General features: G+C 40.5%; 1 protein-coding gene across 4 annotated transcripts in view; it reads right to left on the minus strand.

Moving 5' to 3' along the window:
- LOC311270834 (uncharacterized protein) overlaps positions 1-12,064 on the minus strand; it is a 115,615-nt gene that overhangs the window by 27,750 nt on the left and 75,801 nt on the right. For all 4 annotated transcript variants that reach the window (XM_084376026.1, XM_084376025.1, XM_084376027.1 and 1 more), the window contains 12 exons: positions 8,801-8,839; positions 8,639-8,680; positions 7,931-7,966; positions 7,305-7,349; positions 6,348-6,392; positions 5,815-5,868; positions 3,727-3,807; positions 2,164-2,205; positions 1,401-1,478; positions 978-1,013; positions 728-781; positions 434-487 (listed from right to left, as the gene is read on the minus strand). In XM_084376026.1, coding sequence (XP_084232152.1) covers positions 434-487; positions 728-781; positions 978-1,013; positions 1,401-1,478; positions 2,164-2,205; positions 3,727-3,807; positions 5,815-5,868; positions 6,348-6,392; positions 7,305-7,349; positions 7,931-7,966; positions 8,639-8,680; positions 8,801-8,839 — 606 coding nt within the window. The remainder of the gene's footprint in view (positions 1-433; positions 488-727; positions 782-977; positions 1,014-1,400; positions 1,479-2,163; positions 2,206-3,726; positions 3,808-5,814; positions 5,869-6,347; positions 6,393-7,304; positions 7,350-7,930; positions 7,967-8,638; positions 8,681-8,800; positions 8,840-12,064) is intronic.

Consider the following 12,064-nt stretch of genomic DNA (forward strand, 5'->3'; position numbering starts at 1 on the left):
GTTGAGGAAAACATTTTGAAATGCAGCCCATGTATTCTTAAAAAAAATAAAATGGACAATAAATGGGTTTTCTGGGGTCTTTACAGTGCATGAATATAAATAGGTTAAAATGATAAATTTACAAGGCTTTGATGCAAAAGCAGCAGCAGAAGTCGTATGGTGCTCTCTCACACTAGAGCTATCAGAAATACTGAAAAAATATTTCTTACTTGAAACACATGGAGAAACAAGAAAGACATGAAACATTTTCTAACAACAGGGTTCTTCCAATTTGTCATACACTGCACCATTTCCCTGAAACTGATGTTGGTAATTGATGTTGGCTAATTATCTCAGAACCGGAGCTGACTGGAGTGACTCTGAATGTAAGGTGAGCTCGGTAGATCTCATTGATCATCAGTGATGCTGAACTGCAGAAGTGTTTCTTACTTACTGGTTCACCTGGGGGTCCAGCAGGGCCCGGGAGGCCTGGTCTACCAGGGGAGCCCTTTAATTGAGACAAAGAAAGGAGTTTAAAAAGCCTCCTGGCTATGACATCAAGCAGACAAGCAAGGCTCTGCTGTCACACCCATCTCAGTTGGTGGGGATTTGTGTCCAGGAGCTGTGATACATCATACTTGTTCATGCACAGTGGGTAGCTGATATTCTTTTATGCTTCTAGCCATCTTTTATCTGCAGATGTGTGAGGGAGTGAATACGAGTGGAAGGGCACACTGATCTCACTCACCTCTCTTCCTGCAGGTCCAGGAGGGCCAGATAAACCTGGAGGTCCACGAGGGCCCTGAAAAACACACACTTTCTCTGATGATTTTTTAAATTTTGCCTTATACAACCAACTAACAACCGGCAAACATTGCCGACTGTTATTTGTATAGTAAAATAATTGAAAGACCACAGCATCGGTGAGCTGTAAAATGGGAAAAATGAACTTGAACATGCTGTTTGTGTGTGTTGGATTCAGAGAATTTTCCACAGACCTCAATTCCTGGCTTTCCTGGGGGTCCCATGAGGCCCTAAGAACACATCACACATCTTGTTAACACCATCTGCCCTCTAGCACCCAGGATCCAATAAAGGAATTGTGTTAGACACCTTTTGCTCTATTGATTCTCTGTCTGCAACAATCCTGTTTTTCCAAAAATGAAAGCAGACTCGCTGGCAATCAAATCTGTGAGCTTCAAACTATAGGTGCAGAGCATATTGATGAGGGCGGAGTGCAATATGACAGACCCTCACAGTAATAGCCACAGTTTTCTTTTGAGAGCGTATTTAATGGACACTGATCTTGATAGTCAAAGAGGATCTGGTTCTTCCAATAGCCAAACATCTAAAGGTATCATAGCTTGAACTAAGTAATGAGTCTTGGAGACGCAGACCGATCAATACATCATCATACTCACAGGCGAGCCTATGATACTCTCTCCAGGTTCGCCTTTTTCACCATGGTCGCCTGGCAATCCTGGGACACCTCTCTCTCCCTGATAAAAAGACAAAGGAGCAGTGAGAGGATGAATCCAGAAGTCATGGAGAGCTGCTGCACTGCATGATCATTAAGTATTCACACTCTGCCGGAACTCATTTTCCCTTTATGTTTTGCCTTTAGTAGCTTCAAGGGTAAGAAACACAGCTATGTTCAAGGCCAATGGCATACACATATTCATTATCTGTTCCATTTGAACTCATGCATGAATTGTGATACACAGTGTATTCCAACGCACTGTTAGTTCTACAATGACAAAACCTCTGATAATTGGGCCATATCTTTAGAGCCTTATGTTCCAAGCCTGCTACCAAACTCAGCATGATATCATCAGAAAACCTTGAAAGCTCTGCTACAATTTCAAATGAAGCAGGCCAGCATATGGTTTGTGAGGATATTTTGGCAGAATATTATCACCTACACCGGTTTTCCCAACCAGGCACATGTATGGTTGAAACAGCTAAAAGTAATGGAAAAACACTTCATGTAATAAATCAATGTTAAGATAGATAATTATGATAAGTTATGGTTACTCTATCTCTGATTGGCTTACCCTGTTCTTCTTACCCTAACTGTAACCAATCTCAAGTTACAATAAATATCATTGATCTATCTGCAGGGGTTAACATAGCGGGCTGTATAGATTGTTGTGTTGGTGATGCTCCACCACCAGTGCTTCTTACCTTCGGTCCGCGCGATCCTCGAGTTAGAGGCAACCCATCGCCCTACAAAACAACAGGAAGAAGACACCAGAATCGGGGTTCACGGCACATTCATCAGCAATTCACTTTAAGATCAGAGGTGCAGCCTCAAAAAGCTGTTCTATTGCTGGTACTCTACAATGCAAGCACTCCAAACACAGCGTTGTATTCTGGGTTCATGTTCAGTACTGTTTGCAACATTTTTAATAGCTTTTAGAAGCAGACTGATAATGCCATACCACAGAGAAAAACCTTGATTGGAATCGAGGACTACAGTAAGCATTATTTACTGTACAAAGTTGAGACATTGATTTCAGCGGTCAGCATGTAATAGTGTTACAAGTCCTACATTGCACAATGTAAATTAGCTGTAGAGAACTTGGATTCGAATGACATAGCACTTCCACAGTTTTAGGGAGAAAAGTACCAATTCACTTAAACATTAAAACAGAGAAAGGTTTGTGAGGTGTGTTTCATTTTGAATTAGTTACATTAGACATTATGCATAGGCAATCTACTGTTAGAAAACCTTACAGCGGTGCTTTAAGGTAGAGGGGCAATGCTAATCTAAGCAAATAACAAAAGTCACAAGAAACAAAGAGCAAATGGCTCATTATTCATTTAAAGGCAAAATCAATAAAGTGACTTTAACTACTGGAGCAGGCTGACTCATTGAGGACGCTCAGACCATTCTGAGTTCTGTTTATTGCCCTTTTCCTTTCTTTTCTTTGTCTTACATAACAAAGTTTAGAGTACATTTTCTGGCGATGCCTCCACACAGAAATGACGTTCGTAAAAGACTATCAGGATCTATGCAAAAGGCTGCGGGCTACAATGAACATCTCTCTTTGTTTAGCTTTTCAACTATGTAACCATTTGTCATTGGCCTGCTGTAAACATCTCCTCTTGACACTTACACACATATAGCCCTCTTTTCCAATCCCGCTCCAATTTTCACAGTGCTGGAGTACATTAGAGAGGTTTAAATACTTCTGCCTGAACGCAATCTTTCCCTTATTACTCTGCTCAACTGAACACAGTACCCCTTGCTTGATGAGTAGGCTTGCTGTCGAGCTTAATGTTCAGTTCAGCGTTCCCGCACACAAACAAACATGATTGTTTAAAGCCGTAGAGCACTTGCCGGTGATTGAGGAGTGCAAGTGCCCTCATGCAGGACCAAGGCCTTGGCTGCAAATGCACCGCCTTTTTGGTGGAGCTGTAATGAACATTTCTATATGCAAAGCCATGTCCATAAAGGAGAGTGCTTCAACAGCTATAAGCTCCAAAATGGGAGGATAGGTGATTACCCAGTGCTCGGGTTATCCAATGGTGGATTACCTAATGGTATTGCATCTGAATAATGTCATGGCAGCTACACAGCTGGAGGAGCTAGTTTCCTTTTAACTTATCTGCTGTCGTTCCAGCTGTTTGAAGATGATGTTCTCTGTATACTTCACAAAAGATAACAGTCTTTATTTTTGTGTCCTGTAACTCAGCCAACATGGCCAGACTAAAGTGAATGTTTCAACCCAATATGGTACCCACCGTAGATCCACCTCCAGACTCTCCAGGCTCGCCCTTCGGACCTGGAGGTCCCTGAGGCCCAATCACTCCACCAGTGTCTCCCTAGAGACAGAAAGACAGACAGTATTGAGACGCTAAATGAAAGAAGCAAAATGTCAGACTGGCTCTGTCATCTCAACAATGCAGGGCTGTGCTGTATTTTACACTGGGAGGTGAACAAGGGAGACCCTGGAGGGTAAAGCAGAGGCAGGAACCATTTACCAGGATCATTTTGCACATCAATTTGTACAAACGTTGTTTGTTTGAGGGGACAGCTTTTGGTACAGCACGGACCCTTATAAAACCATCAAGTGTGTAGGAGGGAAATTGCTGTCTACAAGGCAGAAACAGAACAGCAGTGTGTGCTTTTTGTTTGCTGCCTCAAGTATATTCAGTGACTATTGTTACAGATACAGTTTCATTTAAATGTTTAAATGTTCAACCACGAGAGGAACATTTGCTTCACTTGGATTTGAATGTATAAAATAAGTATGCACTTTTCATTTACAGTGCCTCGTCTTTTAGCAGCGTTAGCACCACGTCTCTATTGATTGACACCGTCTTCCACTTTTGGTCTAGACTGAAGAAACTCAAAGCCTTTTCAATGGATTGCGACACAATTTTGGATAACTCTTACTGCCTTTGATGAGCCCGACATTTCCTCTGCCTGGGGAAAGGCATGTCTAAAATTTTCAATAACATTGCAGCCGAATACCTGCAAAGTTAATGACATTCCCATCAGCATCATTTGTACTTTGTCTTGTTTGCTTGCATGCTCAGCAAATGCTAGCATGGTAACAGGCTAAACTAAGATGGTGAACATGTTATTATCATTATCATTATCATTATACAGTATAATCTGGTAAAAATCATCATGTTAGCATTGTCAGTGTGAGCATGTTAGCATGCTGACATTGGCATTTACCTCAAAGCACCAGTGTGCATAAGAAGAGTCTCACAGAGCTGCTAGTGTGCCTGTAGGCTCATTTTGTTCTAACATGTTTGCTTTATTTTAGCTTTATAGTTAAAGGAATTGTTTGTTCAACATTATATATATATTTATATATATCTATAAGCAGCTACTCTTACTGCTTATGTGCAAGAAATAGTCTGGCACACAACCCCTCGTAAAACTCCAACTTCCTTTTTTATGGATCAAACAAACAAGATGTGATGTGTTAAGTGAGCTTTTAAGGTGCTGTTAAGCAGATTTATAGTGCGCATTAAAGGAAGCGTTTGGCAAAAAATGAAAATTCTGTCACCCAGTTGTAGTCTACAAAACATTTGTGGAGCTTCACAGCAAAACAGTGTTGCACCATTCACCCAAACAAATGAACTACATTGGGAATGTATTTTCGTATTTTCATTATTCAGAGTCTCCGGAAGTCCACTGATAAGAAATTGATACTGATATTGACACTTGACTTTTCATTGCCATGGGGGTGAGTAGATAATGAGTAAATCTTAGTGAACTTCAACAGAGCTAGTCTAGAGCTAAGCCCCCTAGTCCCAGACTTCATGCTAAGCTAAGCTAATTGTCTCCTGGCTGCAGCTTGATATTTCGCATACAGACGTTGCCTGTTTTTCCACATGTATTTATTCATAGACTGCCACATGAATGTATAACCAGAACTGCCTCTTGCATCAGTATAGCAAAGATGACAAAGGAGGATTATAAATATGAATGGATGTAGGAGGCTTCAGCACTTTAAGTTTATTTCTCTGCCCTCGAGTGTAACAGAGTGACTGCAGTGGGTGGGGAGTCTTGAGTGCAGCTTCGTTTATTCTGACAAGTGACAAACCCCATCAAATATGCATGTCAACTGCGCTCTTTTCCACTTTCAGCATTTGGAACAAGTCCTATTGCAAGGAAAAAAATACGTACAAATAACAGTCTAGTCAGGGGCATCAAAGGCGAGAACACAAACTTACAACATGATTGAGGATGGCATGCAGGACGAGTAATCTGAAAGGTGTCTTCACAAGTTGTCTAGCATGTTCAACCTGTGATAAAACATCATAGCCTCATAGTTTTCTTTGAGGTAAGAACTTGATTTGAAGTTTACCTACCTTTTCTCCTTTCAGGCCATCTCTCCCAGGCGCCCCTCCCTCCCCTGGTGAGCCCTGTAAATAGTGGTGAAAGAGACACATCTATCACCAGGCCTTCATCTCCTCACACACATTTATCTCCTCCTCCTCACTGCTTCAGCGGGCTGCCGTGTTCCAACATAATTTCCCTTAGCCAGGATTTATGAAATGCCTCTTTTCCCTCCCTGCTTTTGAGTAAAGACAGATGCTCATTACCGAAGCAGGTGTGGAGAACAGATTGGGCCTCTGCTGCCATTCCTGGCATAAAGCGCTTAGATTTGCCTCTTTCCACTAATTAATTCTTAAATTTGATTACTGATCGTCTGTGTAAAAATTGTGGACTTTTCTTTCGACTTCCTCTCTGTCTCTGCCTGTTGACCTTTATCTGTTTATCTCTTTCTTTCATTTTGGCAGACTGAGTCAGAGAGTGGAAGATATGGCAAGGTGATAGAAAAAGCAATGAGAGAGAGGAAGGCTTGACATCAAGTGTTAGTGTCTGGTGCCAATATACTTACTGGCTCGCCTGAGAGTCCTGGGAGTCCAGGCAGGCCTTGCTTCCCCTGGCAAAACAGAAAGGAAATCCAATACTTTGGGCTATTTTCTACTTTTGTATGGTGACTGAATTGTCTGGGCTTTCAAATATTATCGCTCAGCCAGCTACACTGTAGACTTTCGAGAGAATGTCAAATAGCAGTGTTATGTGCAGCTCCTGCTGCCTTTTTAATAAACAATGGTTGGTTTCATGACAATTACAGCAGCTTTGCACGCATGTGTAATTTCAAATAAGCTCATATCGTTGTTATGTTGATATTCTTGATCAGCTGTTTATATGCTTCCCCTGTTTCGACTCATTATTGTCTTTGTATACATGGATGAACTGAACGATCCACATATTACCATGGAAACTGAGCTTATGTTCAATGATAACAACTCGACAAAAAAAAAAAAGGAGTACACAAGGATTAGTGCTCTTGCTGCTATATTTATATACGCCTTTCCATGGCTGGGATAAAAAAGCTGTATTACTATGACGTTATTTATAATATTTTCACGAAGCTAGTTCTTAATAAATACTCAGGTTTCCTCAGTTTAATTCATTTCAATGAGTGTGTTAACAGTTAATGCATTTAAAACGAATATGTAAACTAAGCATTACCTTGTTAAACATGTCTTATGCAATTATTTGTTAACATTAATCTCCATATTCTATGAACAAATATCATGTTATTCTGGTAATATTATAATTATAACCACAAGAACTTTGACCAAAACCAGCTGAAGAAACAGTGAATACAACGAGATGTTCATAATGTTAATATTGTAATGAACCAGCAAGTTCTTCAACATCAAAATCAAAATTTCAAGAATGATCCAAACTTGAGGAGCCTCACTGTTGTTTCTGTTCAGCCAGTTTTTAGACGTCTGCGTTTGCCTGACACAGCAGACATGACATAAATATAGTAAAGACTCACCTCTGGCCCTTGATCTCCCTTTAGTCCTGGCGGCCCTATGTTTCCCTGTTACATCACCAAAAGAAGTGAGTAAGAGGGAAGGGGGAGGAAAGAAAATACACAGGATAAAAACATCAGACTTTTAACTTTTCATTTTCTGCTTTTGTCACAGTAACTCTAGAACATATACTACTGACAGAAAGCCTGTAGTATGTATTTGGCTTCCTTTTCAATTCAAGATACAGCCGAACTGTTGCACACCAAATCTATGGAGGGTTTGGAGGCATAAAAGTCGACAACAGAAAGGTCCACTTTAGTCTCAACTGAAAGAAAATTACTTTGGTGTGCTGCTAGAAATGTTATGCCCTCTGACAACAGCTCAATGTCATCTCTGCAATGTTGCACGGCTACTGTCTGGATCAGGCTGTATTGTATCCCATTGAAATAATCTTTTTTACAATAAAAATAGCTTCGACCAACAACTTGAATGCACCATACAGCCCTACCCTGTTGTGATCGCTGTCAAACAGACACAGTTGAGGGCCACATTGAGTGGTACTCAATAGACGTTAAGGACATTTGAGCCTTATCTTGTTGGCAGTGGCTACTGATGCTCGAGTTTTAGAGCTAAATCTTCGACAAGTTACCTTGAAGCCCTGCGGTCCTTGAGCTCCTCTCTCCCCCTGTAGGAAGTAAAGGAGATAGACAACGATCATTTTTCAAGATGTGCATAAAAGAAAAAGTCAAGTAAGCCAAGGGTTTGGAAGAAATTCCTCAAGGACCTTCTTCAAGTCAGCTTTCATATTGAGTGAAGGTTAAGAACATGGAGTATTTCTTTGTGAACAGAATGTGAATATTATCCATGTAGCAACTGTAAAACAACCACATAACATATTTGCCCTCCTACAACTCATCACAGTCATATTCTGTGTTCTGTGAGTGTTTGGTTTCTGATGACTGCCATTATTCAGTAAATCTTTCATTGACAGATTCTTTGATGCACAATTTCCTTTTTATTTAGCTGACGGTCTTATGACGTTTGGTCAACAGCTGCATCACTGGCCTTTGTGAACGGCTTGCCTCTCAAAAAAATGCTTTTGTTGTTTCGAGGTCCAAAACAATAATTATGGAAAATGACGCTCCACCTCTGCAGAGCAATAAGATTACATCGAGCTCTGAACACCAGGTGATGCTCAATTGTTCTCTTCCAAAATCAAATGTCAGCGCTGCTTTTGTTGATGTTACATAAGGAAATGGAAAACATTCTTCATGCTGCAGTGTCAAATGTTGGATGTTTATAGTTTCTTTTGGTTGAGTTATCTTAACTGAGAATTAGTAATGAGCGATGCAGTTACCTGATCTCCCTTTTCTCCTTTTTGGGTCCGCTCCTTTATTTCCTAGTCAAAGACAAAAGGAAAAACCAAAACATCAAAATCTGATTGAAGTGTACCTTGTGCACAGAAAATGAGATATCATACATAAACGTATCAAGTTCTATGATATAAACAGCTGCTTACAGTTCCAGTGAGCTGTCTCAATCCTTGAGCTGTCATCACCTAGAAATAATGAAAAAAGACACAGTGTTCTCTGAACGGTCTCCACTGATCTCACAATTACTGCAAGTAAAAATCAGAAAACAATCTTCTGAGCTGTTTAAGAGTGTAATTTGTTAGAAACAGCCCGAACTCTAAGGACGCTTCAAAACTGTAGGAGGCATAACCAGTAACAGCTCCTCAGTAAGGAGATGATTTACAGCGGCTCTGACCAAGACTATTACTTCAGGGACAGGAAGACATGGCAGACAGGGACTGAAGAGTCGGGCATCAGCAGCGGGGTGAAAAACGGCATGTAGAGCCAGAATATTTTTACATCTTACTTAGTGAAATGAGGATTTATTTGGACCGAGCCAGACGTGACTGTGGAAAGACGAGTTCCACAGTAAAGACTTAACAAGGCCATTAAGCTCATCTTAGCTTGGTAAAAGAGAGAAAATTCACTACAGAAGGTGTATGGTTGTTTTTTCCGGTTACTGAGGATAATAGGTGTCAAAATTTTTCCTTTCTTGACACTTTGTGAGTATATTTTGTTTACGTTTTAGAATAAGTAGTTAACTCGCTGCTTGCATACGTCTCACCCCTTGCATTAGAAAGTAATATTATGGGACAGGATGAAGCGGAGCTAGCTGGTTAGCATGCTAATGTCATTAGACACCTCTGCAACACAGTACATACTGTAGACAGTTTTGACTTTGAATGTTTTAAACTAAAATTCTGGTCATCTTACATATTGCCCCTTTAAAGGCAATAAAGAAGTAACACTTCTTGATTCACAACCATTTGTGCACAATCTGAACCCTGATTAGAAAAGAAATAAATCACTATCTTGATAGAATGTTTTTCCACTCCTTTAATATCTTCAGTAAAGCTCAGAGATAGGTTGACAGGGTCACTGGGCAGAGTCTCCTACAATAAAAGTGAGAGAAATCGAAAGGGGAAAGATCAAGACCAGCCAGCTAAGATGGACTGATGCCTTGAACTACTACGGGTGAAAAGGAGAAATGTCCGCACAAAATCCCAATTGAAGCGGCAATTGCTAGGATTGTGTTTCTACAGAGCTCCTCGATACTCGTGTTATTCTTTGCACAGGATACAAAAAGATTCTGGCTGTCTGACGGCTTCTTCTACCACTTGAAAATAAGAAGTTGTCTGTAAAATGCAGTTTTTAAGAATGGCCACAATTGAAGCACACCAAAGGAAAGTGGAACAGTCACTGATGACACAAACTGTTGTTTCAAACGGACTGCTCACATTTGAGTGCCGGAGACTATTATTAGCAGGCTGCAGAGGCACATCTAGACACAATCTTAATATGGGAGGCACCATTAACTGTTGGTGTAAACAAAAAGGTTTCAAAGTAAGGTCAGCGTTTAAGACCCAATCTATTGAAAACTAAGCAAAGCTTTTCAGAGATTTTCAACCACATGTTTCACTCTTTTATGCAACTATAACCAGTTCAGTCTTGGGTGGTTTTAGTGTAATGATAAAAGAGGAAAGAGACAATAAGAGCAATCTTGCATCTAAAAGCCATATCCAGGTGGGGAAAGTAGCATTCTGCCATTGGTTTCTCCCCCTTTATTGTTTCCAATTTAAGGATTTTCTTACGTTTTTGAAGTCCAACTGTGTAGTTTTTGTTTCCTGACTAATGTGTGACTGTGAGCGCTTTGAGAGTGTTACTGTGATTAAGGCTTGTACAGTACAAACAAGCCCGCGTTTAGCAACATGGTTAAAATGACCTTCAGTGAGGTACTGGATGCCCTACTGTCCCAGTGGAGTGTCTGCATAATCATTCAACCTTCACCTGCAGTCACTCACCGAAGCAGCTGACAATTTTCTTCCCTCAGATGATAAACAATGTCTCAGGTCCATCAGTAAGTGACCAGATGAGACATTTCTGCCAGAGATGTTCTCAAAAGCAATGAAATACCACACAGAGCCTTTTACTCAACATAACTTTGAATAACAGATTCAGTTTAATATGTTGTAAAACTCTATTGTGAAGATAAACCGGCAGCAATAAAAACAGAACAGTCTCCGAGCTAAAAAGACTGTTTTGCCACATTAAGGGTGGTGGGGGAAGTGATGGCCATGCATGCCTGGAAGCCCACTGCTCCTCCCAGTCACTAATAAACAGAGGCACAAGAAGGTTTATGAAGGGAGGGTAATGATCTGAACCCTTGCTTCTGCTGTGTAAGGGAAATCAATGCTTAACTGCCAAAATTATCTGCCACTGGAAAGCAGAGAGCACAGACAGAGTCTGGTACTAAATATTCAAACAGCCTCATTCATCAAATGAGTAATGTTTTCCCCTGTGATGTGTGCTATAGTACATATCTCCTATATGCTGTGTGGTCGATAGCTCACTACACAACAATGAACGCAACTGAGTATCTCAGTTTTGATAGAACATTTCTTTATCTTCGTCTCCCAGTTGAAATGAAATTTGTGGAAAAAAGGCAGCTATTCAAAAATAATTGCAAAGCAAGACCAATGTTTTGAACGGCTATTAAAACCGCCTACATTGATATCTATTCCTAATACAGGAGTAGACTTTTTGTTGGTTAGACAGAAACCAGTGAAACCAGTGGAGAGTGAGTGATATTTGCTCGCTATGTAATTAAGCTGTCTCATTTCCATATGAAACACTCGCTAACGAGCAATGAGTATGAGAATAAGAGTGAAAGCCATCAAACTTTGTTTCCAAGCTTAGGTCTGAGGCCTTCAAAGGCTCAATAGGCAGCAGGTATTTGGAACAAAACCCATTAGGACGGAGTCGTCTGAATGTCAAACCCCTCACTTTGTGACACATTGGCTCCAACACTGTGTTTTCATTTGACGCTTTCTATACTTCAATTTCTATTTTCTTATAGTTGCAGCGCGTCTTTACAGCCCCCTCACAGATCTTTAACTGATTTGTGACTGTGCATTTTTAACTTGTCTAAGCAACGAGTCCTATCATCCAAGCGCCACCCACTCTGTGTCACCTTCAGCGTAAGTCAGACAACCACCATGACGTCAGGGTTCCTCTGTTTTTTTCTGTCTCCACTAAAAGCAGCACTTATGTCTCCCAACAATATTTTTCTGTAATTTATAATTATGAACATTATGAACAGGTCATGCACTGCTCGGCCCACATCAATTCACCCTATAAAGAATATTTTTTGTGCCGAGTGAAACATTACGACATCACTGGTTGATGGCCAGTGCAAATGTTTTAATTTGATC

The sequence above is a fragment of the Pagrus pagrus genome (assembly GCF_965226575.1).
Source record: "Pagrus pagrus genome assembly, chromosome: 15".
Classification (NCBI taxonomy): Eukaryota; Metazoa; Chordata; class Actinopteri; order Spariformes; family Sparidae; genus Pagrus; species Pagrus pagrus.